The sequence below is a fragment of the Sceloporus undulatus genome, chromosome 1 (assembly GCF_019175285.1).
Source record: "Sceloporus undulatus isolate JIND9_A2432 ecotype Alabama chromosome 1, SceUnd_v1.1, whole genome shotgun sequence".
NCBI lineage: Eukaryota > Metazoa > Chordata > Lepidosauria > Squamata > Phrynosomatidae > Sceloporus > Sceloporus undulatus.
This window is the reverse complement of record NC_056522.1, coordinates 207,187,328-207,214,414: the sequence shown is the minus strand read 5'-3', so window position 1 is coordinate 207,214,414 and position 27,087 is coordinate 207,187,328. Positions and strand designations below refer to the sequence as shown.

At 39.3% G+C, this 27,087-nt stretch overlaps 2 protein-coding genes across 5 annotated transcripts in view; one reads left to right on the top strand and one right to left on the bottom strand.

The window, feature by feature from the left end:
- Positions 1-14,679, top strand: part of CDCA7 (cell division cycle associated 7) — a 22,772-nt gene extending 8,093 nt beyond the window's left edge. For all 4 annotated transcript variants that reach the window (XM_042480648.1, XM_042480620.1, XM_042480638.1 and 1 more), the window contains exons 2-10: positions 2,158-2,280; positions 2,692-2,802; positions 5,734-5,988; positions 6,987-7,064; positions 8,445-8,630; positions 9,227-9,367; positions 11,200-11,349; positions 11,566-11,702; positions 12,364-14,679. In XM_042480648.1, the coding sequence (XP_042336582.1) occupies positions 2,215-2,280; positions 2,692-2,802; positions 5,734-5,988; positions 6,987-7,064; positions 8,445-8,630; positions 9,227-9,367; positions 11,200-11,349; positions 11,566-11,702; positions 12,364-12,394 (1,155 nt within the window). In that variant the 5' untranslated portion in view covers positions 2,158-2,214 and the 3' untranslated portion in view covers positions 12,395-14,679. The remainder of the gene's footprint in view (positions 1-2,157; positions 2,281-2,691; positions 2,803-5,733; positions 5,989-6,986; positions 7,065-8,444; positions 8,631-9,226; positions 9,368-11,199; positions 11,350-11,565; positions 11,703-12,363) is intronic.
- Positions 14,680-14,706: 27 nt separating this feature from the next.
- LOC121925833 (dynein axonemal heavy chain 11-like) overlaps positions 14,707-27,087 on the bottom strand; it is a 263,238-nt gene continuing 250,857 nt past the window's right edge. The window contains exons 70-72 of the mRNA XM_042458413.1: positions 19,118-19,230; positions 17,830-17,970; positions 14,707-15,420 (exon numbers count right to left, since the gene is read on the bottom strand). Coding sequence (XP_042314347.1) covers positions 15,173-15,420; positions 17,830-17,970; positions 19,118-19,230 — 502 coding nt within the window. The 3' untranslated portion in view covers positions 14,707-15,172. The remainder of the gene's footprint in view (positions 15,421-17,829; positions 17,971-19,117; positions 19,231-27,087) is intronic.

Sequence of the window (27,087 nt, the reverse complement as noted above, 5' to 3'; positions counted from 1 at the left end):
ATCTAAACCCAACATTTTAAAAAACTTTTGAAATCAGCGTTTTAGTTCTGTTTTTTTAAACTGTTGTAACCTTGAATCCCATTGTGGGAGAAACGTGGGATATAAACTCTTGAAACAAACAAACAAACTGTTAGTGTCAGCTAGAGTAGGCTTATTAAATCAATCAAACTCACACTAGATTCAGATTGCCAAATTCCTGTTGATTCAAATGGTCTAGTCTAGTTGAGGTATAGGCCAGCTCTTTAAACCTCACCACAGTCTTTGTGCGTTGTTTTGAAGTGAAAGCACCCACCACGGAAGCCATGTTGTACATTATTAGTGATTCATTTGTATCCTGCATTTTCTCCATTACTGGGACTCAAGGTGGCCTGCATAGCTTAAGATAAATACAGTTAAAAACGCGCACAGTGACAGAAGTGAAATCTATATAAAACATTATTGCTAAAATGCAGTTAAATTATCCACAAAATTGAAATCATTTAAATCACATCCATTACAAGACAAAAGCTAAATATTAGCTAAACAGCACACTATTAACAGCCTGTGCATTTCCTAATACCTTGTCAGAACATTGGAAGACATTTTGTGATGGTGCCCATGTTTATATTATAACCAGAAATTTTTTTAAATTGTGCTACAGAAATTACTTTTGTTCTGTACTAGTTATAATGTAGTGATATTATTTAGCAACTATTTGATATTTTATTTTAATATTTTACAAAAGAGTTAGGATACATTATTCATGTTCACCCAGATGTAAGCCCCACTGTTCACTCAGCTTTCTTCTAACACATAGGATCGTAGTCTCACCCATGATACTGAAAACTATGCTATCTAAAGAGAGGAACTGCCCCCATCACCCATCTGTTTTTTGTACTGGTGTGCAAGGCATGTTGTTTAACTTTTAATCACTGTTTGAGTTTAACACTGAATCATTTGTAGGGTCTTTGCAAAAGTGTTTAGACCCATAGCACTTTGCACTACTAAAAATCTGTTTGTATTTTTAGAATTCTTTCTAAACCAATTATAATTATCAACAGGAGAAGAGGAAGAGCATGTACAGGTTCAATCAAGGAAAGGCCCCCCAGTTTGCAAGACCTGACTGAGCTAGAGGTGTTAATAACAGGATTTCCTAGAGGTCTCTGATTTCATAGGGTTGCCATAATGTGCCACCTTGATGACGCATAACAACGTAGTGTATGGGATTATATCAATCCTCTCTGGAGTCTGCTGGAGGAAGCTGTATTACATATTGCCAGATTAGAGTTGTAAAATAATTGTGGAGAAGGGTATTTGAAAAAGATGTGGAAGGATATTTGAAGAAGCAGATTTGAATGTCTTGCCTCCAGAAATATTTTGACACTCCCAAAGTTGGCACATTTAGGTTTGCCTAGAGGAACACATTTTTATATGTACTGTATCCTTGGTAATTATTGACCAGCCTAATGGCTCTTTTATCTCTGTCTAAAAGTCCTTTTAGTTTGCCACAAATCACTTACAGTAAGAGCCAAGTGACACACCTGTGCTGAGCCTGTGCCAGGATTCCTCTGTAACCACAGGCTACATTTCTTTTGCCAGTGCAGTCACATGAATGGTTTAAGAAGTTGAACATGAGATACTATTCACAGGGGAAAAGGCATTGATTGCATAGGAAAAAGGGATGAATGCCATTGGATAAAGGCATTGGATGCCATCACATGAATTGGCCACAGTTTGAGAGGCAAGTTTGGAAAACTTAATAAAACCAGTCACAGTATTGCACCTAAAAAATGTTAGGGAGTATCTTGGGTCATGCCATTGCTTTCATTCTGAAATGAACTGAAACTGTTCTAAGTTTGCAGAAATGTAAATTTTAAACAAGATTATTGTACTAATGTAGTCAGTAGATAATAAATTTCAATTCATGACTCTTAACATTAGTATTTGTATGTAAATATGTCTTGTTCTGTATGTGCAATGAAAATGCCTGATGCCTAGCAGATAGTGTACAGGGATTTTTCTTGTGGTGTCACCATACACAAAATACAATGAAGGTCTCATTCTATTATCTTTGTGATATTGTAGTGTGTAAACTCTTGATATTTGGCCCTTATATGGTCACCTTGGAAAGCCTACCTTTTACAATGACTAATTGAACTGCCATTGTCCATTTTACAGGGCAACCTTTTAGAAAAGACGAAATTTACAGCATTCCGCAATACAAAACCAATCCCTATGGAAACCTCTTCATCCTCTGATGACAGCTGTGACAGTTTTGGCTCTGATAATTTTGCAAACACAGTAAGTAAAAAGTGTGAGAATAAACAGAATTGAATGTGTGATGCTGAAAATGGCCCATATGTGATTAAAATGCTTTGCTTACATTTCTATACAGCAGTTATGAATATACAGTATGTACTGTAATTTCATTTCACTTTTTCCCTTCTGCTTCTAGGTAGTAATTGTTGGAGGTAGATTAGCCACTTATTCTATCCTTTTGAAATGTCGCCTAACCTAACATGCCTGATGATTTGCCATAACAGCTCTGAAACCATTTGTAAACCCCCTGAACCATTTTTCTTTGTTACAAAAGCTATTCTCTTGTAGTGCACTTGTAAAATGTGATTTGCTGTCTGAACAGTTTATGGAAAATAGGTTCTTTTTTAAAAAGGCGAGAAAGAGAAACATCTAGTATACTTATTCTTTTTAAAGAAATCCAGTTTCAAGCCAGAAGTTACAGAAGAAGTGGCCAAGATCTTTAATGAGGATTCAGATGATGAGTCATTCTGTGGTTTTTCAGAAAGTGAGATTCAGGATGCACTGGTGAGTTGTACAATTTTAACTTGCTAATTGTCATCACATTAAGGATGCACATTGATATCAAAGTAGTCTTTCATGGTTCTTTAGTTTTGCATAGTCCTAAGTATGGGAATCTGTTCCAAAGAGCATGAGCGGGCAAAAGATTTTCAGTTCAGGAGCTTCACAGGCTGTGCCTCTCACCCAGGGAGTGTCTAGAAGTCTGTGCGTCGTTTTGAAAAATGTATTCTTTAAACGATAGAACAGTTGGGGTAGGCCCGCAACCTATTTAGAAGGCAAATTGCTTCCCCTAGGTGTTTCCAAATGAGGCAGTTCTCATTCTCTCCCTCCCACCCCTTCACACACACACACTTTTTGGCAAAAAAAAAAAAAAAAAACTGATATTTTAGGAATCTGGAGGGGTTGAGGGCTGCTCCTTATCCACTGCATGAACTGGTAAAAAGAGGAGCTTAATTGGTGAAAAATGGGTTACAAATGAGCTAGTGGTTGATTAGTACAGTCGGCCCTTCTTATACACGGATTTTTTATACACGGATTCAAGCATACACGTTTTGAAAATGTTCCAAAAAAGTATAAATTTACCTTGGTTTTCCATTTTTTATAAGGGACACCATTTTGCTATGTCATTATATTTAATGGGACTTGAGCATACACGGATTTTGTTATACACGGGGGATCTTGGAACCAAACCCCAGCGTATAACAAGGATCCACTGTAGTGGCAAATCTTAATACAGTATTATATTTATTTTTGTTTTAAAATGTTTATATTGCTTTTACACTTGAAGGGAGAGAAATAAGGATAGTATTGTACAGCAGTGTATGATCACAGTCAGCATAAATAATTAGGCAAGCTATCTTAAATGTGGTCACTGGAAAAACATTCTTGGGTTTTCTGAGGAAGAACTCCTCCAGTAGTCTGGGGAAATGATTAAGATGGCCAAATTTCAGGTGGTCAACAAATACTGTTTGGATCAAAATAATTGAACAAGGGCTATCTGTGACTTTTAAAATCTCAGGAAAATAGTCGAGGCAGTACTGTACAAAAGCAAATCTGATGTAAATCAATAAGGCCAGACTAGACATGACATGGGAGGTCCGTGAACAGGATTTCCTGTGTATTGTGGTTTGCTTGTTAGCAGCACCATAGTGGTGTTTTAAATATCTAGGAGAGGTATTTAACTGTTTAGCCCTGTGCCCCATTGAAATCTAAGTGTTCTGCTTGTCTTCTTTCAGCCTCACTGCATAGCTAATACTAGCTTTGGAGTGTTTCTGTGGTATTATGCTAAAATTGGTTTGACACTTGCTGTGGTGAGCATCTAGATGTGTAGGGTACTTGAAGTGTACTTTGGATTGTGGATACTGGTGGTGTGCTTTATGCAGATAGCACTAGACCTAAGAAGGAGTACATGAACACCTGACTAACAGTATGGTGGAAAAAAGTTATGGAAATAGCTGTTGAATATTAGTGGACAACATTCCTTCTGCCTGACTGATGTGTGCCTTTTCTAAGGGGCTGTGTCCAGAGAGATAAATGTCAGATTAAACAAGTTTGAGATTGCAAAGCCCAGTACCTAAGCGTTGTAGTGACTGAGGCTGGCTTTGAGCAGTAGTGCAGGCTTTGATTTGGTATCTTTAGTCTATTCTTGCTTCCTTCCTCGTGCATATTTCGTTTATTTCCTTTTTAAAAACTACTTCTAGATTCCTCCTCCTGCTCCAGTTCTTTTCAAATAAGAGCCTGTCTGACCCTGAGCATATTCAGTAGTTCGTGCAGGAATTACCCCTTATCCTGTTTGATATCTGGCAAGATGAGAGATGCTCACATTGGGACTTGACAAGTGTAGAGCTGCACAAGACATTTGCAGAGCTTAGACAAATTACTTTTTTTGGATTACAACTCCCCTATTATATAGTTTGATGAATTTAGGAAGCTGCAGACCAAAACTGTAGTTTTTTCAAGCTCTGCATCTCACTGATTCGTATACTCACAACAAGAGATTCTTATTCAAGATGATTTTAGTGAAATAAGGCTGTTTGATGTGCAGCCGTGAAGCATTCTGCTGCTCACACCTGGTGAAAGTGAAAACTATATAGTTTAGTTGCTGTGCTCTGCTTGTAGGTATCAATACAGTTTTGTTTTGAGTCATCTCAAATAAATGTGTTGGGCTTTGGATCTAAAGTGCGTCAATTTTTTAAGTGTCTGAAGAGAAAACAAACCTCTATTAATGTATTAATATCTGTGATATCTGATAATAGCAGGGTTGGGAAAAACAGCTTTTAAAAAAAACTAGAAAGGGGTGTGTGTTTTTGGTTTCATAGAATGACAGAGTTGGAAGAGGTCAAAAGGGCCACCCTGCCCAACAGTTTAAACCATTTACTTGGGTTTTGTTTTTGTTTTGTTTTTTTGCATTAATATGTAAGTCTACAGCAATATATGACTAAATAAGAAAATTAAGTAGCAAAATGCAGATAAGATCTTATGGCCACTAACTTAAATAATAATTGTTCTTTAAAAGGTGCTCTTTTAAAGCAAGTTGTTTTGGTTAAATTTATGTTAATTGGAGGATATATTTCCAAATGGCATTTCTTACAATATAAAACAAAATGATTGAAAAGAAGGAACTGACATTGGATTCTGGTCTAACTATGTATAACTGCCAATAAACTGTTAAAGTTAAAATGTTGGCATTGTTCCAGTAAAGAGTCTGGAAAATCATAGCCAGACTTTAAAAACATATATATGAATAATCAATTTTTAAAAACTGGAGTTGTTTGTGTGCGTGTGTTGTTCTAGGTCGTGGTTTAAACCTCACCAAACCTGAATAATAGTCCCTTATAGCTCTAAAAATTCCTGATCTGGAATAGTTCAGAAGAACTGGAATTGATGGTATTAATCCTATTGCATCAGTATCATAGCTCCATTTTTAACTTCAACTAGAAACTGGAAACAGATTCTGAAGAAAATGATGAGAGTGATGAAGCTGAATATCTGCGTAAGAGACCACAGAAATGCACTGTCCCTCTTAAAGTTGCTATGAAGTTTCCACCTCGGAAGTCTAAGAGGGGGAAGAATGAAATAACTCCACCCCCTAAAATTTCCTGTGAACAGGACCTGCATTCAGATTCGGATGAAGAAAGAGGCCCGGCATTCTTAGAGAAAAGAGCTTTAAATATAAAGGAGAACAGAGCCATGGTAAGTGCAAAGGACATTCTCAAGTGCATTTTCATTAATTTTTCCTCATTGAAACTAAGCAATAAAGTTCTCAGTTGCCTGTAATTAATAAAACTATACTTAATACCATCATGTGGAACTCTGTACCAGTGCTTCCCAAGGTATCTGAAGTGGTAGATCAGCAATTGTCTTTATCCAAAGTGCTAGAGATTAGTAAACTAGTTGTACCCATTGGTTGGAATTGGTCCTATCTTTCCTGGAAATTCAGAACATACTGGCACTGATCCATGGACCATCATTTTGAGTAACACCATTCTACACTAAGTAACAAAACCACATTCAGGTCGCCATATTCTTTCATTTATAGATTCCAGTATTGTCCATCTTTCCAGCTTAAAGGGCTCTTAATAGGAAGTCCTTGTCTGCTTTCTGAATATTAGTTTCATGCTGGCCTCAGTTAGCAACCAGTCCTAGATGGACATGTCTTCAGTGATGGCAGCCCTGCATTTAATTCTAGCTTTTCTGGGTCAGTGACTTGTTACGTACTGCTTCAGTAGAGCAAGGGGCTAAACAGATCACCCAAGGGAGTGGCTTCTGGCTGCCCCTTTGCTCGCCGTGTTGGGGCCATGACAACCCCATGCAATGCCCCCAACCTGGCCTTTTCCCAGAACAAAAAGGAGCAGCAGAAAGCCAGTCCTTTTTGTGCTGAGGAAAGGATGCCTTTGCTGCTGTGGCGGCATTTTCAGCATTTCTTTGGCAGAGCGCGTATGAACGCTGCATCACCGAAACACTGTGAATCCTCTGCACATGTGGTTAGCTATGCGGTTTCCCAGTGGACTGGGGTCATGCTGCTGCCTGGACGTCATGCCCCCAGTCTGTTGGGAAGCCAGCTCTTTTTGACCGTCTGTTTCACCCCTAAGTTTGTTACATATTTAATATGCTGTATTTGAACATCATATTGAAATTCTGTGATAGCACAACTGTCTTGAGATATTCTGCTACTTTTTTTTCCTTTTTAGCTTGCAAAATTAATGGCAGAATTAAAAAGCGTTCCTGGGATTTTTACTGGAAAGGGTCCACTAGCGACTCCTACTTTGGTGAGTCACAGTCTTGAAATGTCCGGGTTTCTTTTAAAATCTGTTACAGATGAACTTGATAGGCCAAATAAATGAACGTTGAGTTCCTTATAATCTTATTGCATGATAAAAAAGTTGTTATCTGCTGTGATTACCTTTTGATGTGCCTTTCTCTAAAATTTAAGTATTCAGTTAAAACACCAGAATGTCTCCATATCTAAAACAAATAAAGCAAAGTCCTGTTTGGTTGTATTTATTTTGCACAGGAACAATTAACCTAAGTTTCAAAGTTCAAATCTGAAAGTTTACTTTCATAGGCAAAAAATAAAATTAAAATTAAAAAAAAATCTAGTATTGGGAGTCACAATCTGTTTGACCAGTATACTAGAAGCTTTGAGTTGTAATTATTTTGGAAGCTTTCAGCATCCTAGTAGGCACCTGTAGAAGAGAAACCTTCCTTCCTTTCTCTTCGCATATAGTGTAGAGAGAGAAAATGTGAAAGAAAAAAATGATGTGGAAACATTAATTTTTTCCAATTGAATGTGACTGTTTGGACTTACTTCCTTTGCAGTATCACTTTTCTTGTGCCTATGCTTCTTTCTGTGCCTATCTTCATTTATGTTGTGCAGTCTATTGAAAGTAAATTTTCCATCAAATGCACTGCCATTTTGTTGAAAACTGTCAGCCTGTTCCTTACAATCATGCAAATGAATTTATTCTTTATTTGCAAATTAAATTCAGTTCACATGTCATGTCAAAGCAAGGCTAAAGAAGCTCACCTATAGTTTGGTGTAGAATTCAGAGACATAGCTGTGTTAGTCTGGAATATCAGTATGCCAAGGGATTTTATACCACCTTTGAGACTAACTGTGAAAGAAGTTGTAGCATAAGCTTGAGGAAATAGGCAAAATCTATGAAATTTTATGCTACAACCTCTTTCACACTGTTAGTCTCAAAGGTGTTACAAGATCCCTTGCATATAGTTAGGGTGTGATGTCTAAATTGTCAAACTATGAATTGCTTTTTCTGCAGAAAAGGAAGCACCAAGTAAATGAAAAAAGAAAAAATGGTTCCAAACTGTTGTATTGTTTTATATTTCTTTGGAAGATATAACCATGATTTGAATTGTAATCATAGCTGTAATCTTAAATGGCAAAGATTAGTGTATCGATTGAAGTAACAATAGTAACAATGCAGTGATCATGATCATCTACCTTTGTGTTTCATCTGAGCCTTAGGCTATAGCCCTGTGTGCATGCTTACTGAGTAGTAAGCCTTACTAGACATTTACTTATTTCCATGTAAACTAGTACAAGGGAAATTGTCAGTGTTTGAAAAACTATAGGTAATGCATGGTGAAATTGTAATTGTGCTGTTGGGTTATCTTTGTTCTTATCCCAGAAACCACAGAGGTCTCCGAGGAAATCATTTCCCAGAAGTGCTTTAAGGAGGAATCCAGAAAGAAGTTCTAGGCCTCATACAAGATCAAGATCCCTGATAGAAGGTCCTCCAAGCCCCATGCAAGAGAAACAGGAGGAAGATCCTTACATTTTAGTGAGAAGGAAAATGTCTGATGAATACTTTGAGGTCTGTGTTGGTCATATTATTATAGCTGTGTTATTTTGTGGAAACTTCAAAATTAAATTTTAGTTTGGATTAAATAAAGATTGTCTCCACAGAAAAATAGTGATTTGTCTAGTAAGTGAGCAGTGCAGATACGCTATTGTCCTTTTTGTTAGATTTTTTTTCATGCAGTGGGATGTAAAACCCTGGCATCTCCAGTGTGCAAACTGGATGAAGATAGTTCTTAGCATAAAGGCAGTGCTTCATTAAATTGAAGGCTGATCACTGTTGGATTTTGTTCCAACAGTGACCATTCAGTTGTCTATTGCAAGCCCACAGCACCCTTCTATTTATATTCCCCAGTAATGTATAAATTGTGAAGGTGACACAGGCCCATCATGACCAGCAGCTATTAATATCCATATCCTCCATGTGCTTTCTTCTGTGCAGTGATAGTGACCTTTTCTGCACACAAGTGTTTTGGATTTCCTTATGGATCATGTGAGGGATGTAATGTGCAGCTAGAAGAGGAAATGCTGATGGTTGCTACTACTGCTGCTTCTCTGTGCAAACACAGCCAAATACATACCTGATGCATTTTTGTTTTCTGATGACTTCAGGATGAAATGGATGTTCCCAGAAGAAAACGCCCTAGTGCTATGACTCTTCCCCATATTATCCGTCCAGTCGAAGAAATAACTCAGAAAGAGTTGGATAACATCTGTGAAACTGTCAGAGATAAAGTGTACAACCGTGTGATGGTAAGGATATTCACGTCCTGCATTCAGTCATTCTGGATTCACATACCTCTTTCTGTGTTTATGCCTGCCTTCAAGTTGCCTGTTGATTTAGGGCATCCTGATTGAACATAATTGAGTGTTTTAGGCAAAGATTATTCAAAGGTGGCCTATGGTACCTTGACAGTCCCCCATTGAAATACTAACTAGGGCTTGACTCCACTTAAATTTAGAGATCAGATGGGGTCTGATGCCTTCAGGACATGTTGGTTGCTAGCATACCCATTCACTTTGCCAAAATTATTGTACTAAATGCTTTTCATGTATGACAGAATCTGGAATCAAGATCTCAGAGTTTGTGCCATTCACTCTGATTATCCTTTGCTAATTTGGAGTGTGATCCTGTGTTTTGTTCCTAGTACTGGATTTAAAGGAGTCTTTAGTGCTCTACAGTTAGAAGCTGCCCCACTCCCTAATCCAAAATAATAGAAATTCCATTGGTGGGGGTGGACAAGGAAGAGTGGCAAGTTAACTTATTAACTAAACTACTGGGGTGAATAGAACAGGGATGAGCTTTTCATGTCAAGATTTGGCCAAGGATCTGTTTCTCATTTGTTAGATTTATGTAGAAATCAGTTAAACATTTTTGTGTCTCAGCACAAAAAATCTCAGCCAGTTACATGATGACGAAGATCCTGCAACCTCTCCATAGCTACATCCCTCAATAGTTTCCACCTTGTAAAGCAGCTTAGCCCTACTGCCCACAACATGGCTGTTTCAATATTGTTGGACACTGGGGTCGGGGGAATGGGCTGAGATGCATCCAGTTATTTTCAAGATGTCACCTGAAGGGATCTTGGAAGGGACCCCCAAGGTCTCTGTGAATGCCTGTTGCAGTGCATCCAGCTACAGGGGAAGAAACCACCACTGGGTGCATCTCTGCTTATCACCCCTCTGAAGACATACAAATGATCCTGCTGGAGGGGCAGTGTTGCTTGCAAGATGAGTTGGGGAGGGATTATTATTTTAATTGTGACAGTTTAGTGTTTTGAGAATTGCATGGGTATATTTTGATTGATTTCTTTCTGTGGATCCTACTCTAGGAAAAAGGTGGCATATTAAATAAATAAATACATTTCGGTTAGGAATTTTAAACCTACTCAATGAGTTACAAAAGTGAGTTACAATGGCATAAGCCTGACTTGTGCCATTGTAATGCACAAACAGGATACCAGCCAATATTTTGCTGGGACTGACCCCTTCCAAGTTCTTCCCTTACTTACAAATTTCTTAACAGTTTCAAGATAATCTACACAGTACCTCCAGATACAAGTTTAAGGAATCTGCTTCCTGAAATGAGTTAATTCAGATACGCCATAAAACTGGATTGGAAGCATGTAAATAAGTTCCATGCTTGTAACCTCCAGTCCTCTCCTTAACGTCTGGTTTAGTTGTCAGAACCTTAAGCTGACATTAGTTTGCCCAGTTTTAAGATTCAGTGGCAAGATACGGTTTTCTGTTATGTTGGAAGGGAAAAGTGCAATTGCAGCAAGTGAGTAGGAGCGGTGCACAAGCATAATCCTTTCTTAGATAGTTGAATCTAACTGACGCTAAGTGTCTTTCATTCTTTCCAGCTTCATAGCCATTTCCCTAATACTCATCCCATTTCAAAGTCTAGGTGCTAGTCAGATCATGCCTGACCACAGACAAGGTTTAATGGTGTGATGTTTTTTTGGGATGCTTCATTTCTATAGATCACTGAGCCTGCACCATAGCAAGCAATTTGGTGATAGTGTTTGGTGATTAAAAGCAACCTCAAGCCTGTTTTCTTTGCCTTTTACTATTCTTCTTGGTAGGGTTCCACTTGTCATCAGTGTCGCCAGAAAACTACGGACACAAAGACAAACTGCCGCAATCCAGAATGTTTAGGAGTACGTGGTCAGTTCTGTGGACCTTGTCTTCGCAATCGCTATGGAGAGGAAGTCAGGACAGCTTTGTTGGATCCGGTAAGAGCATTTCACTTGGATGCTCATTTAAGTGTATGATAAAGTTGGTAAAAGGAAAATGTATGTTTCTCTATGTTCGTATTTTAGAGTTAATGGATAAGCACTTTCAGTGAAACTTTAAAAAGTCTAGGCAAAACCTAGTGACAAGAAAGGAGTGAGTCATTGCAGAATTATTGCTCCGCTTATGAACACGTGTATATATATTTTCCCTCTTAGAACTGGTATTGTCCACCTTGCCGTGGGATCTGCAACTGCAGCTTCTGCAGGCAACGGGAAGGACGATGTGCTACAGGTGTGCTGGTTTACTTGGCGAAGTACCATGGCTATGACAATGTCCATGCCTACTTGAAAAGGTAACTTCTGTGTAACTCCCTCCATGATGTCCTTTGTTGGTGCAGTTGTAACACAGTGGGCCCCTCACATTCAATGGGATTAGGGGTGTAGGACCCCCATGAAAGTGGAAAAACCGCAAATTATAGGTGTTTTGGGGTTTTATTACCTGAAAGAACACCTTCCTAGGAATTCCTAGGTCCTTCAGTGCAACTGTGTGGTTAATATTTGCCAGAACATGACCATAGAATTGCACTGGAGGACTTACAAATGCCTGGAAAAGTGTTCTCTCTAGGAATCTCTAGGTCCTCCAGTGCAACTTCTGGTGAACATTAGAGTTGCACTGGAGGACCTAGAGATTCCTAGAGGGGAATATATTAATCTGCAAAAGTCAGCCACAAATGTAGAGACCCAACTGTATAAGTACATGTTCACTGTAGTCCATCTTGTCTTTTTTGTGTTTTCATGAACAAAATAATGTATACCAGTTGTACGTGAAAGAAGCAGGTATATAAATACATGAAGGAAGATTCTAGTTCAGCCCAACCGTTTCCATGTGGAAACACCATGGAAGCAGGAAGTGGGAGGAGATTTTCTGTGTTCAGAACAGATTCATATTAGACTATGGATGCCTTTACATCTTAATTCATCAATAATAATATCTTTTCTTTTTTTTAATCATAGCCTGAAGCAAGAACTTGAAATGCAAGAATGAAATTCCTGACACTGCTCTTCAGTCAACTTACACCAATTTAGCATTGTCTTTGAAGTTTTTCAACATTTAAATTTTTTGTATTTTTTAAACTATTCTCAGTGTTTTAAAAAGGGGGAACAAAAGTAACTCAGTTGTGTTGTTTGACTGAAATTCCTTATTACAGGATGTGAGTTTGTACTGTTTTCAAGTAGACGTTTTTCAAGTCTTTCATTCTGCTGTACATGGAGATACTTGTTCAACTTAGGTGGATGGTACTCACACAGAAGCTCTTAACACTTACCATTCAGCTCTGCTGAATCTCACTGTGTCAGGACCTTGCATTTTTGCAAAGCAGCTGATGGGGATTACCTGATTAAGAGTCTGTGGCTGAAATTCTGTATGGTTTAGGAGAGTCTAGTAGTAATTAGGCTGATCCATATACCTAGCCGCAGGCCACTACCTGCTTTGTGAGATTGCAGAAGCATCTATGTTCCAATAGATAGATATGAAATGATTATATCAGTTCTGAGACCTCGGAGATCCTGGTAGATGTCAGTACATTCATGCCCATCATTTTGCATCTGGCTTACAGGATGGAGTCAAATGGTTTTGAGATCCTGTCTGCTCCTCATGAAGCAGTGAACTTGGGAAGATTTTAGAGGTTGTTCACTAAGTTGGGGTGGGGGAGCTTTAGGCACTGCAGAGAGAGAAAGGGGAATACCAACCTCTACAGCACCCCCCAAAAGATTCATAAACATGTAGGGGAAACTTAAATCTGCTCTGTGATTGCTTTCAGTCTAATCTCCACTTTTGGGGTTTCTCTAGTATACCATCTGTAATAGCTCTAGTAACAAACCATACAAATAATTTGCTGTTAAAGCTGTTATAATGTTGATATCTCTGACTGAAACCAAATTAATACTGCAGAATGAGTTAAACTCAGGGGACCTAGTTTGTTGAAAGGATCTGTGAAAATTGATATTTAAATTTCAAGTTTTGTTCATTGTGCCATTTTAATAACAATGAAGTCCAGTTTATCAACCATGTTAAAGAGAATCCTTAGTTGTTTTTATAATCTTAATGCATGTTTGGATAGATAATGAAAGGAAGGGATGACCAGCTGATTATAATTTTTCCCTTGTGAAAAGATGTTGAACCATTGTTGTTGGGCAATTGATAAGGAATATGGGAAAGTGCACAAACTAATTTTTGAGGGGTAGTTCATGCAGTGGCCAAGCCTCATATGTAATATATTACAAGTTAAAGTCCCTTCAGCTCCCTTTTGATTGAACTTAGTATCTAATATAAAGTATAATATGCATGGGCCATGTTAACTTTTCCAAAAATTCAGGCGAGGAAAGTGTGAGAGCATGGCTTACCTGTATCCCTGTGTAAACCTTTCATCATATTTTATGTTCGATGAGTGATAAGGGGTATGCATAAGTCAAGATTGGTTTCACACATCATTGCATGCAGTGGTGCCTCAAAGCTAAAAGCATGAAGAGGAAGTATGCTAGCCTGATGCCATGGAGCCCCCCCAGAATAAGAACTACTCCATTTTGAAAATGTCAGCTTTTGTGTGTGGATAGCAGCTGAAATAATGACACCCTGCCCATGTCTATTTACCTTATTGAGGATTTATTCAAACCACTCAGGGTGTTCACTGTTGCAATTCAACTATGGATAGGTTCATCTGTAACAGTACATGAAGATTATCCTACTAAGGCAATAGAAATGCCTATACTATTTCAAACAACATTTATTGATAAAAGTGGGCCTTGCATGTTACGCATCAGTAACGAGGACTGTTGCTTTCAGTTACATAATTCATGTTGAAAAAAACTGACATTGAACTTAGTTAATCAAAATGTTCTTCATATATAATGAGCTACAATACTTGCAGTGAAAAGAGCAGCATTAATGGTGGCAAAACTCATTTACTCCTAAATTTTGCTTTGCTTCATAATGAGTGATGGGCAGCTTGTAGCTCTCCAAGAGATACAGACCTGCAATTCTCCATCAGCCCTAGGCAGCACAGCTAATCATTAAGGATGATGGATGCTGTAGTCTAGCAACACCTAGAGGCCCATAAGTTTCCAACTCTAGCTCTGAATCTGTCTTGACTTTTTAGATAAGTAGATTTAAAAACCTGATTAAACAGCCAAGTGCTATGTCATTTGGATTTTGTGCAGGCTTGCTTTAAGCACAACACGATGTTCATGTTTTGTCTTCAGTAGTTTCATTAACACTGTAAATACATTGTGATCTAAGAAGCTCATGACAATAAAAATGTTGCTTAGATGTGATTTCTGCATGGTGTTGTGTCCCTGTGTTTTTGCGTTTCTGCGTTCCTGTGTTCCCTCAAGAAGGAAGCCTTTGGATACATCTCCGTTTCCACGCTAGTAGCATTTACTGGCCAATTAAGCCTTTTTTCCTCTGCAAAGAAGGCTGTTATTAGAGTGATTGAGACTTAACCATTGTTGATATACTTTGATCTTCCAGTTTTTTTATTGATTACCTTTTCCAGTGCTTTTAACAGCTTTACTGCTTACCTGATTGCTTCACACTTAAGCCCATTAAAATAAAACTGGAAACAGTTAAGTCTTTTCCATGTGAGTAATCTTTATCTTTCTGAAAATGTCACTGGGACTACTGGGACAGGGTAAAGCATATAGTTAGAGGTTTATGGATACAGTCTATGTTCATACATCTATGTTTAATCTTTTAAAAAAAACAAACAAAAAACAAACACTCAAGGCAAGGGAGCAAGTGCATAAAGCTAAAAAGATTAACCTGTAGTCACACACTCAAAAGTAAAGCAACACCAGCAAGAATCCACTTTGCTGGCCTTTCCTTTGTTTTTAAATGGAAGGTTGACACATAAGTGGAGCCCCTTAGTTTGGTTTTATATACAGGGCATTCATAGCTATTTCTTGTCTCTTGCCTGTCATTGGGGATGGCTCTCACAAAAACAACAGGCATCGCTTGGGTTGGTGCTTTTAGGCAAGCTTCAGCTAAGTGCCCCCCTTGAACATCCCATCGTGCACCTGTGAACAATTGAAAGTACAGAAAGGAAATTTAACTTCGAGATTCACCCTCCCCTCATGTAACACCTGACTAATATCTGCTCATGTAGGCACTGCTAGTCAGATAAAGAATATTATACCAGAATTTTGAGAGGTCGCTAGACGTTACAAAGGAGATTGTGATTTGGGAAAAGGAATATTTTTTTAGTTGGTCCTCCACATTTGCAGCTTTTCCTTCTGCAGTTTTGGTTATTTGCTGCTTTGACTCGTATGTCCTCTCTAGGAATCGATGTCCTCCAGCGCAACTTGGCCAGAAGTTAACCATAGAGTTGTGCTGGGGAACTTTCCTAGAGAAAGCACAATGTGCAGTTTTTCTACATTCACAGGGGTCCTTCACCCCTAACCCCAGCAAATGTGGAGGGAACACTGTAATACTTATTCAGGGGTTCCCTGAAACCTGAAAATTATTTCAAACATCCCTGTAGGGTAAAATGGTTGAGATAAGATGCTCTATACTGTTCTTTTAAATTGGGAAATCTTCATTGTTTTAAAATGATGTTTCCTGACTTGCAAGTTCTCTGTATATAGCAGCATATTGTATACAGACAAGCCTATTGTCATAGGCTAATCTTTAACAAAAGGAAGGTACCAATAGGCTTGAGGGAACCACAAGATATATACTGGTACAATAGGACCTTCTCCCAGTAACCCAAGTCCTAAGAGGAAATGCCAAAACAGCCTGATTAGGCCTCTGTTAGGCATAATCCTGTATCCACTGAGCATGCAAAGATTTAATGTAAGATGGAGTGGGCTGGTTTGCCAACAGGAGCATATCTAACTGCAATATTATGTTGCATTTTTCAGGATATTTACCCCTTTTAATTTTACTCATATGGCTATAATGCCCATTGCAAGATGGGGCATCTGCCCATTGCAGACATCTCTTGTATGGATCCTGTCATTGCTAATGTTTTAGTGAACATAGTGAATGACTTGGATGACAGAATTGGGGGCATACTTATCAAATTTGCAGGTGACACCAAACTAGGAGGAGTAGCTAATACCCCAGAGGACAGGATCAAAATTCAAAATGACCTGAATAAACGAAAGCTGGGACAAAGCTAGCAAAACGAATTTCAACATGGAGAAATGTAAGGTACTGCACTTTGAGCAGAAATATAAAACATATAGGAAGGGGAGCACCTGGCTGAATGAAACTACGTGTGAAAGGGATCTAGGAGTCCAAGTAGACCACAAGTTGAACCTGAGTCAGCAGTGGTATGCGGCAGCTAACAAGGCCAATGCAATTTTAGGCTGCATCAATAGAAGTATAGTGTCTAGATCAAGGGAGTAATAGTGCCACTCTATTCTGCTTTGGTGAGGCACCACAATTTAAAAAGGATGTTGAGAAACTGGAGCGTGTCCAAAGGAGGGTGACTAAAATGGTAAAGGGTCTGGAAACCATGTCCTGTGAGGAACGACTTAGGGAGCTGGGGATGCTTAGCCTGGAGAAGAGAAGGTTAAGAGGTGATATGATAGCCCTGTTTAAATATTTGAAGGGATGTCATATTGAGGGAGCAAGCTTGTTTTCTGCTGCTCCAGAGACTAGGACCCGGAGCAATGGATGCAAGCTCCAGGAAAAGAGATTCCACCTCAACATTAGGAGGAACTTCCTGACAGTAAGGGCTGTTCGACAGTGGAACACACTCCTTCCCCAGAGTGTAGTGGAGTCTCCTTCCTTAGAGGTCTTTAAGCAGAGGCTGGATGACCATCTGTTGGGGATGCTTTGTTTGAGATTCCTGCATGGCAGGGAGTTGGACTGGATGGCCCTTGTCTCTTCCAATTCTATGATTCTATGAACATTGAGGCTACATGTGAAAAAGTGTCTGTTATGTAAGATTAGGATGTTTGGACAAATACCTGCTCTGAACCTGCAGAAAACAAACTGGTTAAGTTTTCATATTAAGAAACAAAGGAAATAGGGCAGCAGGAAAGACTGGAAGGCACACCAATTTTACTTTTTAGCTTGCAAGGAGTCTGGAAATAGTACTTCTATTTTTAATTTTTTATATCTTGCCTTTTTGGCCTTAACAGGAATTTAAAAGGAACTTTAAAAATAAAAAAATAATACAAAGCTTATAAAACCATGTTAAAGCAATAGGAAAACTTTCCCATAAAGTGTGTGTGTGTGTTTGTGTGTGTGTCTTGCATGCCTTCAAGTTATTTCCAATTTACACTGACCTTAAGGTTAACCTATTGGCTTTTTCTTGGCAAGATTTGCCTTTCTCTGAGGCTGAGAGAGTGTAACTTATCAAGGTTAGCCAGTGGGTTTCCATGGCTGAGCAGGGATTTGAACCCTGGTCTCCAGGGTCACAGACCAACACTCAAACCATTACATAGTGCTATCTCTCTAGAAGCCGTAATACTTACCTTCCAAATACAGACCGTGAATGTATGCCCCTTCTCTAGCTGGTTGCGTAAACTCCTCTTTATATTTCTTGGTAACATCTATTGTTATGTGCATCTTATCCAAAGGCCATTCATTTTTATGGGCTAGGCTCTGCATGACAGCTGAAATAAAATAGGAAGACTTTGCTGAGTCAGGTGGAAACATGGAGACAACTGCTGTCACAGAACCACTTCTGATCAGGTAGCATTGCACTAAATGGGCCAAAGCTCTGACATAACATAAGGCAAATTTCTAAATTTAGTGTAACTTGAAATCGTTTATATAACCAAATAGTATAGGGTCAAGTGGGCAAGATCCACTTCCTTGTAAGGTTGATTAGTGAAAGAAAAGTATGGGTCACTTCTGCACACAAGACATTAGTGTCATCAGCCTGGCAAAAGCTGTCGCCATGTCAGGTGTCCTAATCTGATTTTAACTTTTAACAGAGCTGTTCTCACCTTATATGAGTATATCAGTATATAGTCCTTGTTGTTATAATATTTCACAAAACTACAAATCCTAGAATTCCATAGCATTGAGCCATAGCCGTTAAAGTGATGTCACACTGCATTCATTCTGCAGTGTAGATACAGCCAGTCTAAAGGATGCAAATACACTGTGGAAGTAATGCAGTTTGAGACCACTTTAAGTGTTGTAGCTCCATCCTATGGGAAGTGTAGTTTTACAAAGTCTTTAGCCTTCTCTGCCAAGGAGTGCTGGTACCTCACAAAGTACCTAAGTGGTGTCAAACTGCACTATTTCTATGGTGTAGAATGTCCCAACATGGCAGCGCACTGTCTAGCTCAAGCCTTTGATTTGTTTAAAGTACCTTTCTGAGTCCAAGCTTATAAACATCAGCAAGACACTAGGACTCTTCCTTCCGGTCTCATGTTTTCATTAAACAAGCCTAGCTATTACATTTATAAAAAGTCAGTATTTTAGCTTTTTGGCCATTGCTATCCCCTTTATTTCTCTGTCAGCTACATATTCCTTGCCAATTGACTCTTCACGTTCAAGCATTATTGAGTGGGCCTATGATACAAATACAGTAAACTCTTTGCAGAATAATAATAAAAAAATCAATAGTCACTGACATACTGTGTATTGAGGAAAATAATTGTTTATGGCACACAGCTTAAGCTGCGCTGGTAATCACGTTGAAAATACAATATTTATTCATTAGATCAAATTTAATGAAGCCTCCTGGCAGTAATTATAAAAATTACTGTAGCAGTAAATTACTAATGAGTTGTGTGATGTGCTTCCTACCTGTGAGGAAGGACTGGGGGTTGAAAAAGCCTGATATCCAGACAACGCTGGGGAGGGTGAGATCCTGAGCCCAGGCATCAAGCTCCCGGCAGCGCAGCAGTAGATCGTTGTACCTGAGCAGTGTCATAAGAGAAAGAAGGAAGCACAGGAATTAGGTCTGAACTGGGAAACTAAGCAGTGTTAGCCCTGATTACCAAGCATGGCAGCCCATGTTTCTTCCAGGAAGGAACTGGAAAACAACCTCTTAAGTATTGCTGAGAAAACCATAAGAAATTCATGCAGTTACCATAAGTTAACAGGCAACCTGAAAACACAAACACACACACTTCCAGAAACAAAACTGGAGCTAAATGTGTTTGCGACACAATCTTGTTATTTGTAGGTGGGGTTCTGGGAGTCCATTATCCATGAGCCCAATGTTACAGATTTTTTAGTTTTATGCTCATTTTGTAGCATGCGGCCTGACTACCTGTGCAGAATAAAGGCGGGATACAGACGGGCAGGGGAAGATGTCTTGGAGGTGTATTCTGCTGAATACGGAGCCTCCAGACCGCCCACCCCGGGGGCGTGGCTCAGGTGTATGGGGCTTCCACATGGGGGGCAGTGAAGACGCCTCACCTGGGGCCGTTTCTGACCCGCAGTTTCCATACCGCTGCCTCGCAGGACGCTGCAAAGAGAGAGGCTCAGCACCGGCGGCAGAAAGCATATGTGCACATTTAAAGTGCCCAGGCCCCTTTAAACTTCCCCCCCCTGCCCAAGAACAATGGTGGTCTCCTGCCAGCTGGTGATCAGCTGGTGTTGGCATCCTTGTCCACTTGCACGTTGCTAGTGTCACCAGCATCATGGATGCCTCCTCTCCTTTGGTCCCCGTGCTCTTGCTGAATCTGCAATGCACAGCCACAGCTGTCGCCGCTGCCACCGCTGTCCCCCTGCCATCCCCCATCACCTCCCTTGTACATATGTAAATATTTAAAGTTTTAGCGTTTTTTTATTGTTAGGTGAAAATGGCACAGGAATGTGTGTAGGGGTTCACTTTAAAGTCCAAACTTTCCACAATTCTAGCAGCACATGCGTACATGTTGCTCTAGGGTTAGGGTTAGGGTTAGGAGCATTAAAATAGAGTGCAGCTGTGCTGCAGCTTCCACATCTGCATGGCATCTGACGCTCTAATTAGAGCCTCGATGCAAATTGCGCATGTTCCAGGACCCCGACTCATTATGCAACGCAGCAGACACGGAGCTTTTAAATGGGCAACTTAAATTAGCGGTGTAGCAATTCTGGCGTACCAGTGCAGCAGCTTATAGACGGAGCTGCGCAGTTGCGCAGCATATAGAAAAGAAGTGGGGAAAAGTGGCACCTTTTTAATGCTGCTTCTTCCCGCTTGGGGTGTGCGGGCGGCGTGTTCATGGCGGCATTCAGGTAAGGGCCGTCTGAAGGCTATACCTTCATGACGTCATGAACACCCCCCTTTTTGCCCGTCTGTATCCCGCCAGAGCCTCATTAAATCAAGGAGAAAGCAAACTGGGCTATGCAGGGCCCTCTAGATAAGCCCTTTATTGTACTGTCCAGTAATTAAGTATGGATCCCTTAGTCTTCTAAGCGGTTTCTATGCAGTCTCACTTAAGAGAGCTGCTCCTCTTTGAAACCATCCATTTGGATTTCATAGAACATTCTTGGAATTTGTGATTGTCTGTACTCTCTGCTTTGGATTGGGCCAAGTCATCTTCTCAGGAGTTATCTGATCACACCAGCAGCAGGATTAGGATCTTCCTCACATATCTATTTTGAGGACCTGCCACAGGTGAACATCTTGAGAATCGTATGAAAACATACCAAGTGTAAAGCATCCCTTGTCTATTATGTTAAATATCTCAGCACAGCTACAATCCTGTTTCTCAGACCTGCAGGCAGAGTTTTGGTTAACAAGGAAGTTAAGTTGTATTAGAGAAATTTTGTTAGCACCTTAGAGATTAACTAAAAGAAAGTAAGAAGTTGGCAGCGTGAGCTTTTGTAGACTTCAGTCTATCTCTTCAGATGCTTTTGGTAGAGTGGAAGCCAGGGCCAGACAGGAGGGCAGGAGTTTAATGGAAGAAAACTGTAAAAGGAAATTAATTCTTGAGGGCAACAAGAATGACACAGCTCTAGCAGCAAAATTTCCAGTCTATTGCACCAAGAAAAGTAAAATACTAGAATGAGCTGGCTTGGCTACCATGGACCAGTGACCAGCAATCATCAAGTGGCTATTTAGTGCTTACTGGAAAGACATGTCCTTCTGCAATTCAGTCAGAATGAAATGAACTGCCTGTGAAAGGGCTTCTGGGGCAAACAGAGGGGACCAGCTCCTTCTTTTAGGAATTCTGTTATGACTCCTTCGCTCCTTTGTACCACTTTAAATAATGTGCCAGTACAGAATATGCTTTCATCCTCTTGGCCTTAAGACAGCTCACAATACTATTGTATCAAATAAAAACAAATATCTGACATGACATGATAAAAATAGAAGCAGTGAAAATCATCTTATTCAATTAAATGCGGTTTGAAACAACTAGCTCTTTAAGGTGCTCTTAAAGACAAAGGAAGAATCAAAGGCATGTCATACACAGTGGAGGTTAATAGGGATGAGACTGCCAGTGAAAAGGCTCTGTATGTTATGCCTGTCAGCCTGCTGGATCTGAATAGTACCCTGATTTCATAAACTAAATGTAAACTAAAGGTACATTTTTCTCTCTCCCCCAAATAATGAGGATCCAGGTATATGCTATTTGTACCTCAAAATATTTTGCTAACAAATAAACTTTGCATTAATGTCACATCTATTATCTAGTGTTCTGCCCTGGGACAGAGTTGGGAATATCACAGTCTTTATGTTTTTATCTGTAACTATTGCATTACAAAATTAGGGAACTCAGTGAAAGAGCTTTCATTCCAGAAATAAACATATCCAGCTGTGGGTACATGCCAAACCTATTCCTTTGTAGCTAAACAGCTACATAGGCTTATTTCTGCATATAGTGAATATGGTGTAGGAACTGTGAAAATAAGGTTACTTTGGCATATTTTAAAAATTGTCCAGCAGAATTTTGTTCCTCTCCACCCAGCCTTATACATGTCACACTCTCTCTGCCTCAGAGCTAGGCAATGGCAACCCTCCTCTGAACAAAACTTGTCCCCCCCCCCAAAAAAACCCAACAGCAATGGTAGGGTTGCCATAAGTCAGTCATCTTGAAGGCACTTAAGCATTACAAGCATCGTAGCATTCTTTTTGCAGAAGAATTCTGCAAAATCAACACTTCATGAGATTGGTGAAGCTGCAACCCTACATGTTGTTACATGGGAGTAAGTTCCATTGGTCAAAATATGACTAACTTCAGAGTAAGACATGCTAAGATTGCATTGCTAGTATCAGTTTCTTGGATAGAAGAATTCAGCTCCCATTGGCAGCATATCTGAATTACAGAGCAAGTGTTAGATTAAACAGTGAAAAGTTCCTTCATTTATCCTCTGTCAGAAACACATCCAAGGGGGTATTGCATTCATTCTGTGTAGGAGGGCAAGTTATAATACATTCCTTGAATATATTTTAAAAGGATTAGCCTGGCCATGTTACTTCTGAAAATTGATTTTGTTAAAACACACATTTTGTTCCACTTTTCTCCACCTTGCACATCTTTCCTATTTAACTTTAATATTTGTCATTTTTAGAAGAGATAATGTACCTTACATTATCAGAATTCTCTCTGTGATCTGATTTTTTTCTTTTTCAGACCAATATGCTTCGGAAGATTATATGCTCTCAGAATATCTGCCTACACTGCAAACATTCACAAAAGTTTTGCCCTCCACTATCAGGCAAATGCCTCTCTATCCTTTTTATTAAGGCTGAAATATCCCTTTAGAAGGATATTGGAAAGGGGTCCCATGACATCTTTCACAAATGCATTGCAAGTTCCAGAAGAAAAAAAAATGTGGGCCAATAGCCAAAGGTTTGGGTTTGGGTTTAGGATTTCATCATTCCTTTTAACATTAATGAATTGTTCTTTGTGCTCATATCAAGGCAACCAAAATTGCATCAGTCATACAGAAGAACAAGTTCTAGCAGGCCTAGGGTACATCTACACTGCAGAAAAAATGTAGTTTGACATAGCTTCATCCTTTGGAATCCTGGGAGCTGTAGTTTTACAAGGTCTTTAGCCTTCTCTACAAAGAATACCTCACAAAACTACAAATCTCAGGATTCTGTAAACTGGAGCCATGGCAGTTAATGTGGTGTCAAACTGCATTATTTCTACAGTATAGATGTACATCCCCCCCATGTTTGCTGAGCTATTTTTCTATAAAAGGAAAGAGCAACCCCAAACCCCATCCAGAAAATACTTCAGTGATACATGGTGTTTTAATGGGTGTTTTGTGGCTTTTACTGGTATTTTGTTTTTACTGGTGTTATGTGTCTATGCTGTTGCTCTGTTTTAATCTGTTGTTCCCCATCTCGATTCATAGGAACAACAACAACACTGTTGTGGCAACACTTTTGAAAAAAGATATTGACAAAATGTTGCAACAAAACCTGCCCTTAACAATTGGAAGGAAAGCATAATGGAATGGAAATCATCTCTAGCTGTGTGTACTGTATCTGGAAATTAAAATCACATAGGAAGGGGAAAGGGAGTGAAGCACATGGACAAGGAGCGGGAAGGAAGAAACATATGAAGCTATCAAAAACAGAACAATCTCAACATATGGATAAGCACTTCCAAGTTCCCACTAAAAAGATACTTTTAAGGCACCACAGTCTTTACAAAGTCTACTCCCCTTTCATGAAACCCATCTGGTGGAAGGGGTGAAACAAGAACCCTGCACCTAGCTTTAGAGGAGAATTAATTATCCTGCCCCCCTTCCCCATCTTTTACCAAATGGCAAGAAGTGTCCAGGTACAAACAAGTGGAGGGGCTACATATTTTCCATCTGGCCTAAAGAATTTTGGATCAGGTTATTTGTTTCAATGTGGTTATATGGAAGAATCTACCTGAGGCCTGAAATGACTTGTGATGGCCCTGTTCACATACCTGGCATTAGGATTCAAGAGGTCCCACCTCTATGGAGCAGACTCCAGTGGCACAAACCCTTCACAAACTCCTGCATACGTGAGTTTTAAATAGGCCCTAAAGACCTAAGACTCTCTGTTTGTGTGCTGTCAGGTTATTCCCAACTTATGGGGACCCTACCACTGGGTTTTCTTGGCAAGATTTGTTCAGAGAGGGTTTACCATTGCCACCCTCTGAGAAAGTGAGACTCACTCATGGTCACCCAGTGGGTTTCCATGGCTGAGCGGGGATTCAAACTCTGGTCTCCAGAGTCCTAGTCAAACAAGCAAACCACTACACCATGCTGGCTCATTGCTTCCATTCTGCTTTCAATTTAATTGTTGGCCTCAGCCATTTTAAAGCTAGCATCACAATCTTTCTGGCTATAGGGGACTGCACAAAATTTCAAATAAAGGCAGGGAACAGCAACACATTAAAATACAACACGTAACATCATTTAAAAACACATAACCTCAGTTAAAACACACAAACCAGTTAAAACACATAGCAAAGTAAATCCACAGGGAGGAGGATTACTAGGCACTATGCCAATGGCCCTCTCAAGCCCACCATCAATTGTGTTTCATGACTGTGGACCTTATCACACACAGTTTTTAACTGACATAAATGTTTGATAATAGCATATTTGGTAATTCCTACTGCATGATGCTATCTCCCTCTTGTCACTGCCTTATCCTTTTATTAAAAACTGAATTATTTTAATATATATATACAAACAGTGTTACACATACCCGTACCCCCTCCCCATATGGCTTAATTAGAATCAATACACTATTTATGTTTAAAAACCTACATTCAACATGTGGGATATGGATTTAATTACATTATTGATTTCATTGTACTCAGTGTTCTCTTTGACCTTCTCAAGCAAATTTTCCCAACCCAAGGTCCAAGCTCCTTCCCTCCTTTCTCCAGTATATTTTAATCTTTGATCTCTAAAAATATTGCTGCCTTGTCCTTAAGAGCTGGTTAGCCCACGCATTGCCACTGATGGGAAAAATGTCAATAAGATCCCAGTAGCACTGGTATAATATTAGCCCTCAAGTGTGGTGAGTTACCCCAACGGTGGGGCTGGGATTATGCAGACACTTAGTGTCTCCTCCTTTACCCATGCACTCCTCCTCTTTGAGTTAAACAACAACAACGACAATAACAAACACATGCAAATGCAAGGCATGCTGGGTAGGGCATAGGGAATGGAGGTGGGGTTAATGATAAGAGCAGAAGAGAGCCCAGATGTGCTAATGAAGTGACATGCGGCAGGAAGTGTTCATAAGCTATTATATATGCACTTCCCCTCATTAACACAATCGCAGTGAGAATGGAAGTGTGTGTGTGTGTGTGATAAACTCCTATGACAAAGCAAATATGTACTTTAATAAGGGGCCATCTTTTTGCATTAGATAGTTGCAGCCTTGGGCTCGATTTTCTGTAATACAGACAACTAGATTCTTATTGCCATCTCCCTTGTCTTCTTCAATGAGGTTTTATAAATTCAGTCTCTGGGAGTTTTGCTGAATTGCTGTGGTTTGCGAATCAAAACATGCTGTGGTTTGAAAAATCAAACATCATTTTCCCTCATGAAACCTAATGCTACTTAAGTAAGTCATCATCTTTGCAACAATGGATGACTCCCAACAGGGGAATCTTCTAAGTGGAGAACTGTTCAGTATGATACGTTTTCCCAGGGGGAAAGAATGCCATTTCTGAGTAAGAGGACAGCTGGTTAGTTAAAACAGAGGCCACTGCGGAATGCATAACAGTGTGCGAAGTTATAATGAGCTATAGAGGCAAATCAGCTACAGAAATAAGTTATAGCATTGATCCTGCACTGCTTATTGGAATCCTGGCTCTAAGTAAACCTTGGTTTCAAATGAAAACCAGCCAAATGAAGTTTACTGTTGCATTCTGATTCCATTTCTGCTAGTTTTGTAACCACTTATAGAATACATTCTGTGCAGATGAATATCTTCTTTCCATTGGTTATTGGAAAACTTATTCTAACCATTCATCAGGTTTATCTGTTAGGTTATCTTGCACTTGCTGTATCCATGTTATCATTATCATATCCTGTGTCTAATTATATTTGTTATCCCTTTTAAGTGCAACATATGAATTTATTCAAATTTCTACCAACCTACTTTGAAATACTGGTAACTTTCACAAGTTTCCTCTATGTAGAAGAAGGATGAATTAAGAGTGAAGAACGGTGGTTTACTGTTGTTGTTGTTGTTGTTGTTGTTGTTGTTGTTGTTGTTTTCAACTAAATAGGTATCAGCAAGTAAAATATGGGAGCGTTCGCTGGTTCAGACATTTCAGGCTATAGAACATTAAGAGCAATTCCCTTCAAAATTAAGTAATATGTGTACCTCCCCTCAAAAGTGTACCTTCCTCAAAGAGAGATAAAATTCCCTTCAATTGTAAATCCCTGGGTCTCCTGAGAAGAAAAGGATTTAGGATGAAACAAGTTTAATTTTGTAGTGTTTTTATAATGATATGGGAAAGAATAGTTTGGTCAGGGGAAGGTTCTATGGATTCCATTAACAATATCCATATTTCCCCTCCAAAACAGATTACATCTGATCCTCTCAAGGAAACTATCATTTGGTATGATGGGTCATACCTCTGGTAGAGCAATCCACTACATTGATAAGTGGTGGGTGTTTTCTTCCCATTAGTCAAACCTAAATTCTACCAACCTAGGCTGTCACCAGTCTGTCACCCAACATTTTGAGTACTTTTTAACCCATTGCTTTTTGAATACCCATATAATAATAATAATAATAATAATAATAATAATAATAATAATAATAATAATAATTAGATTGGTATATTTTTGAAGATAAACAATACTATACTATGATATTC